Here is a 17,046-nt window from a genome sequence, read left to right as displayed (position 1 = left end):
TAACCCCCTAACCCCCTAACCCCCTAACCCCCTAACCCCCTAACCCCTAACCCCTAACCCCCTAACCCCCTAACCCCCTAACCCCCTAACCCCCTAACCCCCTAACCCTACTCGGGGCTGCACTCGGGTCCTATCGGCCACTCCATCACTGCCTTCTTCTACCACTTTCATCCCTTTTTCTCCCTCCTTCACATTATCCTTCTCATACTCTCCGATCACTCCTATCCCCTCTTCTCGCCTCTTATTCTCCCTATCCTTACCCATTTCTCTCTTCATTCACTTGACTTTTCCATCCTGCTTTTCGCAACTGTTGACCATCTGTTGAACAACAACTGCCCAATCATTCTGCCTTCTTGCTCTCCTTCATTTTACCCTTTCCACAACTCTTCACCTCCTCCATCTTCTTTCCTTACTCGCTTCTCATTCTCATTTCCCCTTCCCGCCTCTTTCGTTCCCTCTTCTTTCTTCCTTCATCCACTTCACTCTCATTCCCTCTCTTTCTCATTTTCTGTTCCACAACTGTTCACCAGCTGGCATATTCCCTGTTCTTTACTCAATCTCATCTCATTCTCCTTTCCGTTCTATCTTCTCCTTCTCCCTATCCTTTCTTGTTTTCTCCACCGGTCTCTCCTTTCTTTATGCTCTCGCCAACTCTTCACCAGCTGGCATACAACAACCAGTCAATCACTCAGAGTCATATCATTCCCTGCCTTGTTCCTTCCCTCATTAGTTGTCTTACTCCTTCACCCTCTTTCCCTTCTTCTTGTTCCCCTCAATGATACAGACATGCATTCACTTGTTGACGGTGCTCATACCTGCCATCTAGTGTGCAAAATGTGCTATACGTATGTGATAGATATGTGTATGTATCAAGGACAATCAGAGATGATGCCACGATGACCAGCTGGGCATAATCATCCATCATCATAATATCCACGCTCATTTCAGTACTTACATAATTATCTCCTTTACATAACCGACAATCTACTCCCAGCATTCCCTTTCATTCATCCTTTCCCATCACTTCTTTCTCCATAACAACAAACATCACTACATTCACATTCCCATCAAACAATCCATTTTCTATCACTGTCCTTTGACCGACCGACCGCTTCTATTCTACAAAATGAGCCGCCCTCGCATTCTACCGGGCATTCTTCAGTCACCTTGCATCCAACGAGCTCCCTGAAAGTAAAACTCCTCACCCCGCATCACCACCACTGCGCGACGACGTCAGGTAACACGATATCCTTTCCAGAGAGGTTCCCCTCGATGGAGGCCCTTATGGGTTGACGCAAGGATGGTGCATCTCTCTTTTGAGATCACTTTGCCTCGGGATTCCTGCCAACTGACCGAATCAACCGGTGGGATTGATGTCCTCTTTAATCATCAAATCATCAAACAATCACCAGCACGCCCTATGGTCTCTCCTCTTTCGACATAAAACAGCCTCGCAAGCGGTACAGAGCGTTCCCGCTAATCTGGCAAGTCCGATTCCCTCTCGTTGTTCACGCTATTTGCTAATATACATTACAGCCGATGTCTTAAGAGCGGGCATGCTGTTACTCGAATGCCGTCACTACAACCAGTTGGACAAAGTTAGTCTCTTCTCTCTCGCTGTATGTTATCGGCCTCTTCGTAAGTACGTTTTTATCCCCTCTTGCTCGACTATGACTGACCTGTTTCTCCCTCCCAATATTATCGATCATTCCCTGCCTTGTTAGTGCTCTCGCTTGTCTCTTGCGTGCACCACTTTATTCACCCTTCAGCCAATGTTCACCAGCTGCCAATGTTCAGACATAACACACTTCACTCGCTCAATGGTGTGGGCCGACATGCAATGCATAGCTTGTACTATACAACGACCACCACCATGTGAACGAACAGACTCACCCATATCCCACCCTCTTCCGCCGTGTATTCTCCCACCTGTCCCACCCTCTCCCACCGTGTACTCTGCCACCTATCCTGCATATCCTCCCTTTCATCTGTCGCGTAGTTGAGCCAGCGTGGAGAGGTAGCCGAGTGAGAGTGAACGAGTTGGGTGTGATGGGTCGGATGTTGAGGAGTAGCCGAGCAAATGCGTCGGGCGTTGAGGGATAGCCGAGTGTCGAGTGTAGAGTCGCTAGTGACGAAAGCGAATTCGAATGGGGCATGCGGCGTGGGATGCAGTCGAGTCGGATGCAGTCGAGGGTGAACATTGAAAATGAGCCATCCTGTACAGTAGTTAGCGCTATGACAACCGTCAAGAGATAAACAGCCATGCTCACCATACACAGACTATGATCCGTCAGCATTGTCTTTTGTCACGAGGATAAACATGGACGTTACCGCAAACTCCTCTCCATCCACACCCTATATTCTCCATCGCCAGCCTCTCCATCTTGCCCACCTCTCTCGCCATCCTGCTTTCGACACCGTCTGCTCTTCTGGCGTCCTTCCGCACTCTGTTATCCTTTCCCTTCCGGCTGTTTGACTATCGACAACAGTCAGCGAGAGTAACACTCAGAGCAACGGCGACAAACGAATCAGCAACTCACAGTCTGTACAGCGTACTATATCTCCAGCATCCACCGCCCTGCCCTCCGCCGTGTACCATACCTCCTCCCTGCTGTCTCATCCACACGCAACCAAACGTTGCTTGCTTGCTTGCGTCAAGAGTAGTCGTCAAGTCAGACGCAGCCAGACGCAGCCAGCAGGGGTCACACATACGTCTCAAGTCGTCTCTGCATGACACATCTCTGCTAGCTTTGCCTGGCTTTTGTCTGACAGGCGATAGGAGTAAGAGGGACAAGTACCAACGCTACTGTGAGTGCTTGTTGTACAACTCACCAATAAATGCCGCCATCCACACCAGTTGTCTCCCCAGTGGGCGCTGTACACAACCCAGGATCTCATCCTATGCTTCCCTTGAAATGCTGTGTTGATCAAATCGAGGTCGAGTCGAGGTGGAGCCGAATGCGGTCGGTGCTGTTTTTCAGATTCGGCGGACGGGTGACTTGTTGGTGTCACACGCGCATCCTTGCTCGCTTGGTTTGATGGCGATAAAAAAGGGAATGTCTGAATGGCTGGATGGATGGATGGATGGATGGATGGATGGATAGATGGATGGGTGGATGAATGGATGGATGATTGACGACTGGGAATGCAATTGAAACAGATGGGACGGATGAGAATGCAATGGCAACACGTGACCATCCAAGGTGGAGTAGAGGTCAATCTCCTTGGCTATTAGAAAAACAGAATCCTCATTAGCCACAGGGTCGCGACGAAACATAGAATGGGGTGCGTGCAGATCGTATTCAAATCAAACTGATTAGTCTCAGGTGAAGAGGCGCGGCAAAATCACGAAACAGGACCGTTTAGTCTTTCGTCCACGGTTGTTCAACATTTTTCATATGCATAAGATCGAGATCTATGGACCGTTCGAAAGAGCGGTTGCTCATCTGCTACTGGACGTTTCATCAGGCCCCATAGGAGGGGCATCATGCCCCATAGCAACGGCCTGAAGAGGATCCGGTCGATTTTCGCCCCGGCGGCGAGTGCCACCCCATAGAAAACGCGTTTCATTGGGTCCCATAGTTGTCTGCCCAATCCAAAGAACAAACTCACCCATATCCCACCCTCTCCCACCGTGTATTCTCCCACTGTGTATTCTCCCACCTGTCCCACCCTCCCACCGTGTACTCTGCCACCTGTCCTGCATATCCTCCCTTTCATCTGTCACGTAGTTGAGCCAGCGTGGAGGGGTAGCCGAGTGAGAGTGAACGAGTTGGGTGTGATGGGTCAGATGTTGAGGAGTAGCGATGCTGAGGAGTAGCTGAGCAAATGCGTCGGGCGTTGAGGGATAGCCGAGTGTCGAGTGTAGAGTCGCTAGTGACGAAAGCGAATTCGAATGGGGCATGCGGCGTGGGATGCAGTCGAGTCGGATGCAGTCGAGGGTGAACATTGAAAATGAGCCATCCTGTACAGTAGTTAGCGCTATGACAACCGTCAAGAGATAAACAGCCATGCTCACCATACACAGACTATGATCCGTCAGCATTGTCTTTTGTCACGAGGATAAACATGGACGTTACCGCAAACTCCTCTCCATCCACACCCTATATTCTCCATCGCCAGCCTTTCCATCTTGCCCACCTCTCTCGCCATCCTGCTTTCGACACCGTCTGCTCTTCTGGCGTCCTTCCGCACTCTGTTATCCTTTCCCTTCCGGCTGTTTGACTATCGACAACAGTCAGCGAGAGTAACACTCAGAGCAACGGCGACAAACGAATCAGCAACTCACAGTCTGTACAGCGTACTATATCTCCAGCATCCACCGCCCTGCCCTCCGCCGTGTACCATACCTCCTCCCTGCTGTCTCATCCACACGCATCCAAACGTTGCTTGCTTGCTTGCGTCAAGAGTAGTCGTCAAGTCAGACGCAGCCAGACGCAGCCAGCAGGGGTCACACATACGTCTCAAGTCGTCTCTGCATGACACATCTCTGCTAGCTTTGCCTGGCTTTTGTCTGACAGGCGATAGGAGTAAGAGGGACAAGTACCAACGCTACTGTGAGTGCTTGTTGTACAACTCACCAATAAATGCCGCCATCCACACCAGTTGTCTCCCCAGTGGGCGCTGTACACAACCCAGGATCTCATCCTATGCTTCCCTTGAAATGCTGTGTTGATCAAATCGAGGTCGAGTCGAGGTGGAGCCGAATGCGGTCGGTGCTGTTTTTCAGATTCAGCGGACGGGTGACTTGTTGGTGTCACACGCGCATCCTTGCTCGCTTGGTTTGATGGCGATAAAAAAGGGAATGTCTGAATGGCTGGATGGCTGGATGGATGGATGAATGGATGGATGGATGAATGGATGGATGGATGGATGGATGATTGACGAACAAGAATGCAATTGAAACAGATGGACGGATGAGAATGCAATGGCAACACGTGACCGATCAAAGGTGGAGTAGAGGCCAATCTCCTTGGCGATTGAAAAAAGGAGAAAACTCATTAGCCACTGGGTCACGACGTAACATTAGGGTTGCATGCAGATTGTATTCAAAATCAAACGGTCCAATCCATAGGGTTAGCGAGCGGCGAGGGCCGAAAGGCGCGGTTCAGGCCGCGGTGACCGCCGAACATCAGCGGTTTTCTACCATCGCGCATGGGTTTTTCTCAAGCTATGCATCCATGCATCGCACCCTTCGATAGAGCGAACTGAGACGGATCGATCGGTGGAATAAAATTCCCATAGGGCACAGGTTTGCGATGTGGAGAGTGGTTGAAAAAAAACGGGGATTTCGCGCCCATACAAAAATTTGCGAGATGGCCGCCTTCGTGCAAGTCCCAATCGTTAGAGCAACAGTGGCCCAACGAATCAGCAACTCACAGTCTGTACAATGTACTATATCTCCTGCATCCACCACCCTGCTCTCCGCCGTGTGCCATATCTCCTCCCTGCTGTCCCATCCACACGCATCCAAATGTTGCTTGTGTCGAGAGTACTCGTCAAGTCAGACGCAGCCAGCAGCGGTCACACGTACGTCTTAAGTTGTCTTGGCGTGACACAACTCTGCTAGCTTTTGTCTGACGGGCAAAAGAAAGAAGGAGACAAGTGTGAAACGTGAAAGGCGTTGTTCGAAATGCCTATTAAGAAGATGATGAAGTAGTCAATTTCGTTGCGTCGAAAGGTTGTGGACAGAACGCGAGAATCTTTGATAGATTAGGTAATCATATCATGACCCGTGAAGGCGGAAATCGTAAATGAAGATACGCTATGCAATACCATTAAGATACAGGTAGAAACACCCGCTTCCATAACTCATTCGTCGATACACTATCCCTAGCATAGAAACCCATCCGATTCATATCCTCTAGACAATGCTATCTGCTTTTAATTCTTACATCCACCCTCTCCAGTACGCTCTGTGATACAGCCTTGTCGCCAAGGAGGTCACTCGCGCAATCCACCAACACTGCCCATCCTCGTGGTACTAAGAATGGAATCCCATGATCGATGAATACATCTCTCAAGGCGCCCACTTTGGATACCATTGGTGCTTTTACAAGCAAACCACTTGGCAGACGAGCGATGGCGGAACTATTCCACCTTCCTCGACCTCTCTCCTCCGTGGAAGCGAACCTGACCAGAGAATACAGGAACAAGGGTAGGAAAGGTTTCGGACAGTGATACTTACACGCATGGGTGTCCACATTTAAGTGGAAAGTTCCATCATCAAGATGGTACACAGGCAGCCAGCAGTGCTTACACACGCCACTTTTTATCCTTTCCAGAGCCCTGAGCCACTCATCCAAGCCAGCTCTGTCTTCCCACCTCCTGCACGATCTTACATCATGCTTCCTGAGCTCACCACACCCAAAGCAAAGAGGACACCACGAAGGATTGCTTCTACTCTCCCACTCTTCTTCAGTGTATGACAGCTTCGGAATAAGGCGTTTTAGAGCCGAAAAGAAGTTCTCCCATATAGCCATTTGGTTACTGGCGACTAAATGGTCCTGCTCATTGGCAGATGCTGAGAGTAGGCGATGGAAAAGGGGGTGAGTCTGATCAGGGCGGTGAAACCAAGAGCTTTGGATCAGTCGAGAAGTTGGAGGAGGATCATGGCGAGGCGCGGAATAGGTGTCCTGGTGGCCCCTCTTGTGTGGTACATTCTGAGCACATAAGTCACATTGGGCGGCATTTAAAGTGCGACACGTTGTCTCAGTCCCATCCATATAGCTCCCGATGGTCAACCTACGGCAGACCTTGTGCTCCATCCACTCCTTGACAAGCCTTAACCCATTGGGATCGTAGGAAACCGACTTGCTGAAGGATCCGGAGAAGACGCAGACCCTGAAGAGATGCCCAAGTCGACCTCCTCTACCGCCAGCCTGGATAACTTCAATGAGATCCCAAGGGTCACCCAAGAAGTACACCGCATCGATATTCGGCATATTGACACCAGCTCCAAGGCCCGAGGTGGAACAGATGAAGTCGATCTGGGACTCCCCTTGGGCATGGCCAGGCCCAAAGAACTTGCGAACTAGGTCCCTGTCTCCAGTCTCCGAGTTGTACCATGTGGCCTTCTGTCCAGCTCTCGTCATGATTTCAGAAACGGCTTGAGGTTGATCCTTGGTCTTGCAAAAGATGATCGCTTGCGATTCGGGTCTTCTATGCTTCCGGAAATGGACGATGAGCTTCTGAAGAGTAGAGGGCAGATTGTAACCCTTGATGCTAGACTTGTCGACAAGCTTTGGCTTCATATGTACTTCATAGCTGAATTATTTGGTCAACTGATATAAAGAAACTTGCCGGTAAATGACCATCACTCACATTGCCATTCGGGGATTGACGGGAACCCTCATCTCTGTAGCTTCGGAAATCCAAAGGCACTGGAGAATTTCAGGCATGAGCGAGGGTGGAAGGGAGGCGGACACAAGAACTTTGGGGATTGGGTATGCTGATAGTGTCCGGAGGGCTGCCATTGACGGTCTCCAGTCAAGAGACGTCAATGCCTGATGCACCTCTTCGAACACGAATCGCCCCTGTCCAAGAACATCAGCAACTATTCCATCAGAGCAAGTGGGCTAGTACGATTCAATAAAAAAGATGGACTTACGACCTTATGGCTGTTCATCGCCAGCCAGGCCTGAAAGTCGTTCTCCCGAAGATCCTCAACGGACATGAAGATGAGAACAGCGTTCTCGGGAGGATGGCATGCACTTGATGTCCAGAAGTAGGCAGGGACATTCAAGTGCAAAGCCGTGGAGTAAAACTCCTCCTTTAGCGCTATCAGTGGGCAAACCACGACCATCTTCTTCATGTCGGCCTGGTAAACCTGGTGGGCAGCCCAGATCATCCACGTGTAGGTCTTTCCACTGGCGGTCGGACCCACTAGAACCAGGTTACCTGTCTCCAGGCTCGCAACAGCACGGGCAGCCTCTCTTTGGAACGTCGATTTGAAGGAAATTGGTCGATTTGTGATCGTTCCATTCAAGAGACTTTCCAAAGATCGTTGGAGTACCGAGTCTTCGGACAGAGGAAGAGTATCGGTATTGACCAATGGGGGAGAAGGGGAGACAGAGGTTATACCAGGGGGGATATCTGGCGATGGAGATGGCTGACCAGCCGAAGGAGTGACATGTGGCGGAGGACAGTGTAAAACTGCACTCCCCGGAAGAACTTGATGCTCAGCAACAGCTGGTCGAGGGTCCGCTTGAGGAATGCTGCCATTGTTGCTTATGAAGTCAGGCAAAGCATTCGGGTTTCGGAGAAGTGTTGCAATTGTATTGACAACACTTTGCTTCAACTCGGTGTTCAAGCTTTGGACCTCTCGAACAACTGCCGCGTTCTCTTGCTTAATCAGGTTCCTGACATCTTCCTGAGAATAACCCTGTATAGATGTTGCTGGGTTGCCATGGGCCGAGGAAGAAGGGGGGATGGAGGTGCCCATTACTTTGGAAGCATTGGCCTTCCAACGTCTCTCATCATCATTGAGGTTTTTTCCGGTAGGAGGGTTAGTCATAAGTTGAAGAAGAGAGTGGTATCGTTTGCTGCAATTTGCATACTGCAAGAAGAAGTAATCTGCGAGAAAGGATGTTCCATCTGTAGTTCGGGCATAGTTACGGATGGCAATTGCGGAGCTGTGACCTGCTTGTAGATCTTCAATAGCATCGTCGCCTCCATCTTCTTTGTCATCATCTACCTGACTATAAGGGGGAATCAGTATTTCGATCCATTGGCCAGTTGATTACTTACAGATTCATGTTGTGACGTCTGACTATGCCTATGTTCGCATGTCTCCAGATTTGCACACCGAAGCTATTGGTGTAGTACTGACCGGTCACCCTCTCAAAGATTTGACTAAACTTGTTGTCTGTGATAATATTCCCGCCAGTTGTCCAGAGGTTGTCCTCTACAATAGAGGCAGACCTTGGATAGCCAGTGACCCTGTAGAAGTAGGCTTGAGCGGGCCTGATGTATGCGATCCATTTAATGAAAGTGTCGCTAAAATCTGGCGGAAGGAACCTTGCAATCCACTACAAGAACGAGTCTGTCAAGTCATCGCCACATAAGTATCAGAGACGAACTCACCTTCCTTCTACCACTCAAAGCTTGACTTTTGTGGTAGTAAGAGAGCAAACAGATCATGTTGTCCCAGACAAGCACACCTCTAAAGCCAGAGGGGACATTTCGAAGTTTCATACCAAGTAGCTCTGGCTTTCGGGCCACTCCTCCGTAAACCAGATGAGTCAACGCAAGTGCATCTTCCTCCCAGTTGGTGCAGACTGAAAGCCAAAAGTTGACTTGATTCATCTTCCATTGAATTACGCCATCTGTGACTGATTCAACAAACTTCATTCGGAGCTCCGGATGATTTAGAACGGCTTTGATGAAAACATCTTGATGTCCTTGGAACCAGGGATTGCCCGAGTGCAGAAGGAAGTTGTGGTCCAAACTAAAGTCTCTGTAATTATCAGTGATCTTTTTGCCTTGAGGGCAGCTAATGAACATGTCCTCAGGAAGACCCAAGCAGACGTCCTCCTTGAACTGCTTGATCAGATCATCCGACAATTTTCTGATGGCTTTGGAGAGCGTGGGGAGATGGAAGATGGTGTCGACAACTTTGAGGGAGAGGAAGTCGTCATCAAGCCAATGACAATTGGCAGGCCTTTCCTCGGCATAGGCAGCTCCAAATATGTCATCACCTACTGACAGAAGCGTCTTGAAGGGTCCATGGTGCGCTCTGCTGAGTACTTTGGTGTAAGGCATGCTCATTCTGTAGCACAGCAGAGTTAGCATCTGTCGGTGTCGTGAAATGCAAGAAACGCTCACTCATGCATTTCCTCTGGGGAGCCTTTGAAATCTTTCAATTCATTCATGACCTTCTTGATGACGACTGACCTGAACAGCCACAGGAGCCTTGTCACCCTTGGGGCTATGTTTGTCGCTTCTTCAAACACTCCCCCCTCTCTGACACTAGTGTAGACCAAAAACTTGTAGATGACCTGATCCCACGACGAGTTATTCATTGAAACCGTTCCCTGTTGCAAAAGCGAGTAGCCGAGGTTTAGGATAGCATCGAGTCCTGCCTCTTTGGAGTCAGGGGTATCACCCTCTGACAAGGCATCCAGTAGCTTGTCGATATACTCTTGCTGAGCAGAAGTGAGGTCAAGTTTGATATCAGGATGAGTGTCGGTAGTGTGATACCTTATCAGAAAGAGAAGCAGCTTGAAAAACAACTGCGAGTAATTCTCAATGGTTTTGTCTTTGAGGTTTCTCATCCGCTTGTCAGAAACAATTTCCAGCTCGTACCCAAGATACATCACTTGCTGAAGCAGGGGGGAGTCTTGGTTCTTGTCGACATAATTATTGACATCCATAAAAAAACCCTTGATCCATAGCTTTAGCAAGTTGTTGTAGTACAAAGGCTCATCTTTGGTAGGGTTCGAGACCAAAGGCAAGATGTTTTCGGGGGGGATTCCTTGAAGCAAGAGATCCCATTTGAGCTTGGTCAAGAGCGGCGACCTGTCCCGGGGATCAAAGGCAGTACAAACTGCTGCATCATGCGTGCTTCGAATTCGCATATCATCCTGATCGTAGGCTTGTTGAGCAGGTTCGGCACCCAGCTCTGAATAGGATGGATTGACTGGGAAATAAAAGGTAGACCTCCCAGAGTAGTAAAGCGCTTGGATGGTACCCTTTTGGATAACAGAATGACTTTGATGACCAGGGTGCTCCTTGTTGCAATGCGTGATCAGCTTCGAGTACCCAACCTTGTTATCTCCTTTATGAACTTTCTTGCAGAGTGTGCAGTAGAAGCCAATCTCTCGGGCTACACCAGGGATCGCCGGAGGGAGAATGCCGCTTGGGAAGAAGGGGATAAGGGGATGTAAGCTTTCGTGTGGAGGATGATTTGAGGACAGGCGGTCGATTTGTTGCTGGATTTCCTCTAAACTGTGCTTAGAGTCATGATAGCTGAGCAGATGTTTAGCTAGCTTGGCAGGGTGAATGCAACCCTTAGGAGCTTTGGGATTGGTTGAAGCCATACAACGTGTGCATCTAAACACTTTATAAACTGGCAAGTACTGCAGTCTAAGCATGATAAGGTCAGGGGATGAAACCCAGGATGTTTGATAAGTTGATACATCATGGACTAGTGCAGATGTCAGCATCAAATGATGTTGAACACTGAATGTAAATGGACTCACCTGCAGCTGAACAGTAGAACATTCCTCGATTATTGCTCCCCCTTGGATCGTCTCCTATCGAAGCACACTCTTCTCTATCTGTAGGCATCTCGTTTCTCTTGTCCTGTTCTTAAACTAGCTGCGTTATGGCCTTGTTTGCTGCCTGGATGTGTAATTATCCTTGGCAATCAGTGCTGAATGGCGCTGTATGTGTTTTGTAATGTTGCTGTATGTTTCATTAGCAATTGATCGCGCATGGGCCCACTTAGCATACGCTTTTGAGGACTGTTGAGCAGCTGGTGTTGTTCAAACTGACAGATGGATGGATAGATGGATGGATGATGAAGAAAGGATTGGTGAACAAGAAAGCAATTGAAACGGATGGACGACAGATGAGAATGCAATCGCAACACGTGGTGGTGGCCATCCAAGGTGGAGTAGAGGTCAATCTCCTTTGCTATTTAGAAAAAAATAGGATCGATGACAGATGGGACGACGGATGAGAATGCAATTGCAATCGCAACACGTGGCGGCAGTCATCTAAGGTGGAGTAGAGGTCAATCTCCTTGGCTATTAGAAAAGCAGAATCCTCATTAGCGACAGGGTCGCGACGTAACATAGAATGGGGTGCGTGCAGATCGTATTCAAATCAAACTGATTAGTCTCGGGTGAACAGGCGCGGCAAAATCGCGAAACAAGACCGTTTTGTCTTTTGTCCACGGTTGTTCAACATTTTTCATATGCATAAGATCGAGATCTATGGACCGTTCGAAAGAGCGGTTGCTCATCTGCTACTGGACCTTTCATCAGGCCCCATAGGAGGGGCATCATGCCCCATAGCAACGGCCTGAAGAGGATCCGGTCGATTTTTGCCCTGGCGGCGAGCGCCACCCCATAGAAAACGCGTTTCATTGGGTCCCATAGTTGTCTGTCCAAACCAAAAAAAAAGGGAGAGGAAGTCGTCATCAAGCCAATGACAATTGGCAGGCCTTTCTTCGGCATAGGCAGCTCCAAATATGTCATCACCTACTGACAGAAGCGTCTTGAAGGGTCCATGGTGCGCTCTGCTGAGTACTTTGGTGTAAGGCATGCTCATTCTGTAGCACAGCAGAGTTAGCATCTGTCGGTGTCGTGAAATGCAAGAAACGCTCACTCATGCATTTCCTCTGGGGAGCCTTTGAAATCTTTCAATTCATTCATGACCTTCTTGATGACGACTGACCTGAACAGCCACAGGAGCCTTGTCACCCTTGGAGCTATGTTTGTCGCTTCTTCAAACACTCCCCCCTCTCTGACACTAGTGTAGACCAAAAACTTGTAGATGACCTGATCCCACGACGAGTTATTCATTGAAACTGTTCCCTGTTGCAAAAGCGAGTAGCCGAGGTTTAGGATAGCATCGAGTCCTGCCTCTTTGGAGTCAGGGGTATCACCCTCTGACAAGGCATCCAGTAGCTTGTCGATATACTCTTGCTGAGCAGAAGTGAGGTCAAGTTTGATGTCAGGATGAGTGTTGGTAGTGTGATACCTTATTAGAAAGAGAAGCAGCTTGAAAAACAACTGCGAGTAATTCTCAATGGTTTTGTCCTTGAGGTTTCTCATCCGCTTGTCAGAAACAATTTCCAGCTCATACCCAAGATACATCACTTGCTGAAGCAGGGGGGAGTCTTGGTTCTTGTCGACATAATTATTGACATCCATAAAAAAACCCTTGATCCATAGCTTTAGCAAGTTGTTGTAGTACAAAGGCTCATCTTTGGTAGGGTTCGAGACCAAAGGCAAGATGTTTTCGGGGGAGATTCCTTGAAGCAAGAGATCCCATTTGAGCTTGGTCAAGAGCGGCGACCTGTCCCGGGGATCAAAGGCACTACAAACTGCTGCATCATGCGTGCTTTGAATTCGCATATCATCCTGACCATAGGCTTGTTGGAAGGGTTCGGCATCCAGCTCTGAATAAGAGGGATTGACTGGGAAATAGAAAGCAGATTTTCCAGAGTAATAAAATGCTTGGATGGTACCCTTTCGGATGATGGAGTGCGCTGACTGCCCAGGGTGCTCCTTGTTACAATGCGTGACCAGCCTCGAATGCCCAGCCTTCTTCTCTCCTTTGCGAACTTCCCTGCAGAGCATGCAGTAAAGACCAATTTCTTGAGCTACACCAGGGACCGCTGGAGGGAGGATGCCATCTGGGAAGAAAGGAACATGGGGATGTGAGCCTTCGTGGGGAGGGTGGTCTGAGATGACAGCGTTAATTTGTTGTTGGATATCCTCAAGGCTGCGTTTACAATCATGGAAAGTGTGCAGATGCTTAGCTAGATTGCTTGAGTGAATGCAGCCCTTAGGAGCGTTGCGATTGGATGAAGTCATGCAAGTAGTGCATCTAAAGACTTTATAAACTGGCAGGTACTGCAACTTGAGCGCAAAGAGGTCAGGAGACGAGACCCAGGATGTTTGATAAATTGATATGTCACGGACTGTAACAGATGTCAGCATCAGATGATGTCGAACACTGGATGCGAATGAACTCACCTGCGGTTGAACTGTAGAACATTCCTCTATTGTTCTTTTCCCTCAGATCACCTCCTACCGAAGCACTCTCTTCTCTGTCTGTAGGCATCCCGTTCCTCTTGTCCTATTCTTAAACTCGCTGTGTTATGGATTTCTTTGCTGCCCGGATGTGTAATTATCCTTGGTGACCAGTGCTGAATGGCGCTGGATGTGTTCTGTAATGTAATGTTGCTGTATGTTTCATTAGCAATGACAGCTTTTGATCGTGCATGGCCCACTTAGCATACGCTTTTGACGACTGTTGAGCAGCTGGTGTTGTTCAGGCTGATAGACTGATTGATGGATGGATGGATGGATGGATGAATGGATGGATGATTGACGAACAAGAATGCAATTGAAACAGACTGACGACTGGGAATGCAATTGAAACAGATGGACGGATGAGAATGCAACTGCAACACGTGACGTGACTGTCTGTCAAAGGTGGAGTAGAGGTCAATCTCCTTGGCTATTGGAAAGAGGAGAAAACTCATTAGCCACTGGGTCACGACGTAACATAGAATGGGAGCATGCAGATTGTATTCCAAAATCAAACGCATTAGCCACCAGGTTACAAGTTGAGATGCGCCGAGTAGGTTGGCCAAGTTGAAACGCGTGAAAATAACCGTTTGTTTTCAAGGCATTGCCCATCAACATGTTACAATGTTTATCTGCCTATGCTTAGTACCGCTGTGTACAGGAGAATGCAAGCTAAAAATAGTTGTATGCATGCAAAACCGTACAAGTGATATCGCACGAGATCAAGCCGCTTGCACATTGAAAACAGGGCGCGAAACTGATTGTGCCATAGTAAACGCGCACTGGTCCACAGTGCGGGAGGTGGTTCGGAGCCGTTGGCTGAGGCGCGGAAGCGGAGGGTGCCGCCTCCCCATACAAATCGGCCCGCACTGTGGATGAGTGCGTGCCGTCCAAACCGAAAGGGGTAGCCGAGTGAGAGTGAACGAGTTGGGTGTGATGAGTCGGATGTTGAGGAGTAGCGATGCTGAGGAGTAGCCGAGCAAATGCGTCGGGCGTTGAGGGATAGCCGAGTGTCGAGTGTAGAGTCGCTAGTGACGAAAGCGAATTCGAATGGGGCATGCGGCGTGGGATGCAGTCGAGAGTGAACATTGAAAATGAGCCATCCTGTACAGTAGTTAGCGCTATGACAACCGCCAAGAGATAAACAGCCATGCTCACCATACACAGACTACCATCCGTCAGCATTGTCTTTTGTCACGAGGATAAACATGGACGTTACTGCAAACTCCTCTCCATCCGCACCCTATATTCTCCATCGCCAGCCTCTCCTTTCCATCTTGCCCACCTCTCTCGCCATCCTGCTTTCGACACCGTCTGCTCTTTTGGCGTCCTTCCGCACTCTGTTATCCTTTCCCTTCCGGCTGTTTGACTATCGACAACAGTCAGCGAGAGTAACACTCAGAGCAACGGCGACAAACGAATCAGCAACTCACAGTCTGTACAGCGTACTATATCTCCAGCATCCACCGTCCTGCCCTCCGCCGTGTACCATACCTCCTCCCTGCTGTCTCATCCACACGCTTCCAAATGTTGCTTGCTTGCGTCAAGAGTAGTCGTCAAGTCAGACGCAGCCAGACGCAGCCAGCACGGGTCACACATACGTCTCCAGTCGTCTCTGCGTGACACATCTCTGCTAGTTTTGCCTGGCTTTTGTCTGACAGGTGATAGGAGTGAGGGGGACAAGTACCAACGCTACTGTGAGTGCTTGTTGTACAACTCACCAATAAATGCCGCCATCCACACCAGTTGTCTCCCCAGTGGGCACTGTACACAACCCAGGATCTCATCCTATGCTTCCCTTGAAATGCTGTGTTGATCAAATCGAGGTCGAGTCGAGGTGGAGCCGAATGCGGTCGGTGTTGTTTTTCAGATTCGGCGGACGGGTGACTTGTTGGTGTCACGCGCGCATCCTTGCTCGCTTGGTTTGATGGCGATAAAAAAGGGAATGTCTGAATGACTGGATGGCTGGATGGATGGATGAATGGATGGATGGATGGATGAATGGATGGATGGATGAATGGATGAATGGATGGATGATTGACGAACAAGAATGCAATTGAAACAGATGGGACGGATGAGAATGCAATGGCAACACGTGACCGATCAAAGGTGGAGTAGAGGTCAATCTCCTTGGCTATTGAAAAGAGGAGAAAACTCATTCGCCACTGGGTCACGACGTAACATAGAATGGGAGCATGCAGATTGTATTCCAAAATCAAACGCATTAGCTGCTAGGTTACAAGTTGAGACGCGCCGAGTCGGTTGGCCAAGTTGAAACGCGTGAAAATAACCGTTTGTTTTCAAGGCATTGCCCATCAACATGTTACAATGTTTATCTGCCTATGTTTAGTACCGCTGTGTACAGGAGAATGCAAGCTAAAAATAGTTGTATGCATGCAAAACCGTACAAGTGATATCGCACGAGATCAAGCCGCTTGCACGTTGAAAACAGGGCGTGAAACTGATTGTGCCATAGTAAACGCGCACTGGTCCACAGTGCGGGAGGTGGTTCGGAGCTGTTGGCTGAGGTGCGGAAGCGGAGGGTGCTGCCTCCCCATACAAATCGGCCCGCACTGTGGATGAGTGCGTGCCGTCCAAACCGAAAAAAGAGTAAAAGTCACGCAACTCTGATCCCACCACGCCACAAACGATCTCTCCCAGAACTCCGTACCTCAGGCTCCCATCTTCTCGCTCATTCAACAGATTAAACATTGGTTTGTATCGAGGAATTGTGGGAAGTGCTGAAGGGCGGTCAGATTGCGGTACACTGGGGGCAGGCAGAGGAGATATCGAATGGGAAAGGTGGAGAATGGGAGGAGCAACGGATGGTTCACCATGGGCGATGACAGTAAAAGGTCGCTCTGGATCGACTCTAGCTTTATCAGGACGTAACCCTACCAATGAGCAACAGAGGTTACCTTCTTCAATCAAATTCGTGATCCATGACTGCGATGCCACAAGCTCCATAGAAGTTGCGCATTTTTGGCGCTTACAACGTAGCCGGAACCTTGCCTTCCCTCCTGCATTCCGAAGCTCATGTCCCTCAGTGAAATCACCTACATTGACTGCCATATTGCTTCGGCATTTCTTGTTTGCTTGCTGAGTAGCGTTTGCCTGTCTTTCGGTTGAACTCGACATTATTGGCCCAAAAATAAAGTGAGATATATTTATTTTTGTAGATGTGTGTGATGTGGTATGTGCTTAATATCGATTTATATGTATAGATGTGAAGATGTTTGCGGGAGAACACGAATTAGGTTGCACTCCCACCCGATGGCTT

The 17,046-nt window shown here is 49.0% G+C and overlaps 6 protein-coding genes across 6 annotated transcripts; all 6 read right to left on the bottom strand.

Moving 5' to 3' along the window:
- Positions 1 to 1,298: 1,298 nt before the first annotated feature.
- CNAG_07791 (hypothetical protein) lies at positions 1,299 to 2,710 on the bottom strand (the record flags this gene model as incomplete). Its single annotated transcript, XM_012196195.1, has 4 exons — positions 1,299 to 1,579; positions 1,894 to 2,280; positions 2,339 to 2,468; positions 2,541 to 2,710. The coding sequence occupies 4 exons, from the start codon at positions 2,708 to 2,710 to the stop codon at positions 1,577 to 1,579; spliced, it is 690 nt and encodes a 229-aa protein (XP_012051585.1). The 3' UTR covers positions 1,299 to 1,576.
- Positions 2,711 to 3,716: 1,006 nt separating this feature from the next.
- Positions 3,717 to 4,458, bottom strand: CNAG_07790 (hypothetical protein; the record flags this gene model as incomplete). The annotated part of the gene is made up of 3 exons (XM_012196508.1): positions 3,717 to 4,028; positions 4,075 to 4,216; positions 4,289 to 4,458. The coding sequence occupies 3 exons, from the start codon at positions 4,456 to 4,458 to the stop codon at positions 3,717 to 3,719; spliced, it is 624 nt and encodes a 207-aa protein (XP_012051898.1).
- Positions 4,459 to 6,153: 1,695 nt separating this feature from the next.
- CNAG_07789 (hypothetical protein) lies at positions 6,154 to 7,253 on the bottom strand (the record flags this gene model as incomplete). The annotated part of the gene is made up of 2 exons (XM_012196507.1): positions 6,154 to 6,288; positions 6,342 to 7,253. 2 exons carry the CDS (start codon positions 7,251 to 7,253, stop codon positions 6,256 to 6,258), a joined length of 945 nt encoding a protein of 314 aa, XP_012051897.1. The 3' UTR covers positions 6,154 to 6,255.
- A 66-nt stretch (positions 7,254 to 7,319) lies between these two features.
- CNAG_06954 (hypothetical protein) lies at positions 7,320 to 11,223 on the bottom strand (the record flags this gene model as incomplete). Its single annotated transcript, XM_012196479.1, has 6 exons — positions 7,320 to 7,535; positions 7,610 to 8,695; positions 8,772 to 9,029; positions 9,085 to 9,769; positions 9,826 to 11,146; positions 11,202 to 11,223. 6 exons carry the CDS (start codon positions 11,221 to 11,223, stop codon positions 7,320 to 7,322), a joined length of 3,588 nt encoding a protein of 1,195 aa, XP_012051869.1.
- Positions 11,224 to 12,329: 1,106 nt separating this feature from the next.
- CNAG_06953 (hypothetical protein) lies at positions 12,330 to 14,310 on the bottom strand (the record flags this gene model as incomplete). Its single annotated transcript, XM_012196478.1, has 3 exons — positions 13,976 to 14,310; positions 13,710 to 13,919; positions 12,330 to 13,654 (listed from the first exon to the last, which is right to left on the bottom strand). The coding sequence occupies exons 2-3, from the start codon at positions 13,795 to 13,797 to the stop codon at positions 12,330 to 12,332; spliced, it is 1,413 nt and encodes a 470-aa protein (XP_012051868.1). The 5' UTR covers positions 13,798 to 13,919; positions 13,976 to 14,310.
- Positions 14,311 to 16,183: 1,873 nt separating this feature from the next.
- CNAG_07788 (hypothetical protein) lies at positions 16,184 to 16,904 on the bottom strand (the record flags this gene model as incomplete). Its single annotated transcript, XM_012196506.1, has 3 exons — positions 16,184 to 16,252; positions 16,341 to 16,660; positions 16,760 to 16,904. 3 exons carry the CDS (start codon positions 16,902 to 16,904, stop codon positions 16,193 to 16,195), a joined length of 525 nt encoding a protein of 174 aa, XP_012051896.1. The 3' UTR covers positions 16,184 to 16,192.
- Between the last annotated feature and the right edge of the window lie 142 nt (positions 16,905 to 17,046).

This window comes from Cryptococcus neoformans, chromosome 9 (genome assembly GCF_000149245.1).
Source record: "Cryptococcus neoformans var. grubii H99 chromosome 9, complete sequence".
In the NCBI taxonomy this organism is placed as follows: domain Eukaryota; kingdom Fungi; phylum Basidiomycota; class Tremellomycetes; order Tremellales; family Cryptococcaceae; genus Cryptococcus; species Cryptococcus neoformans.
The sequence above is the reverse complement of the archived record's forward strand: the minus strand, read 5'-3'. Positions and strand labels throughout refer to the sequence as shown.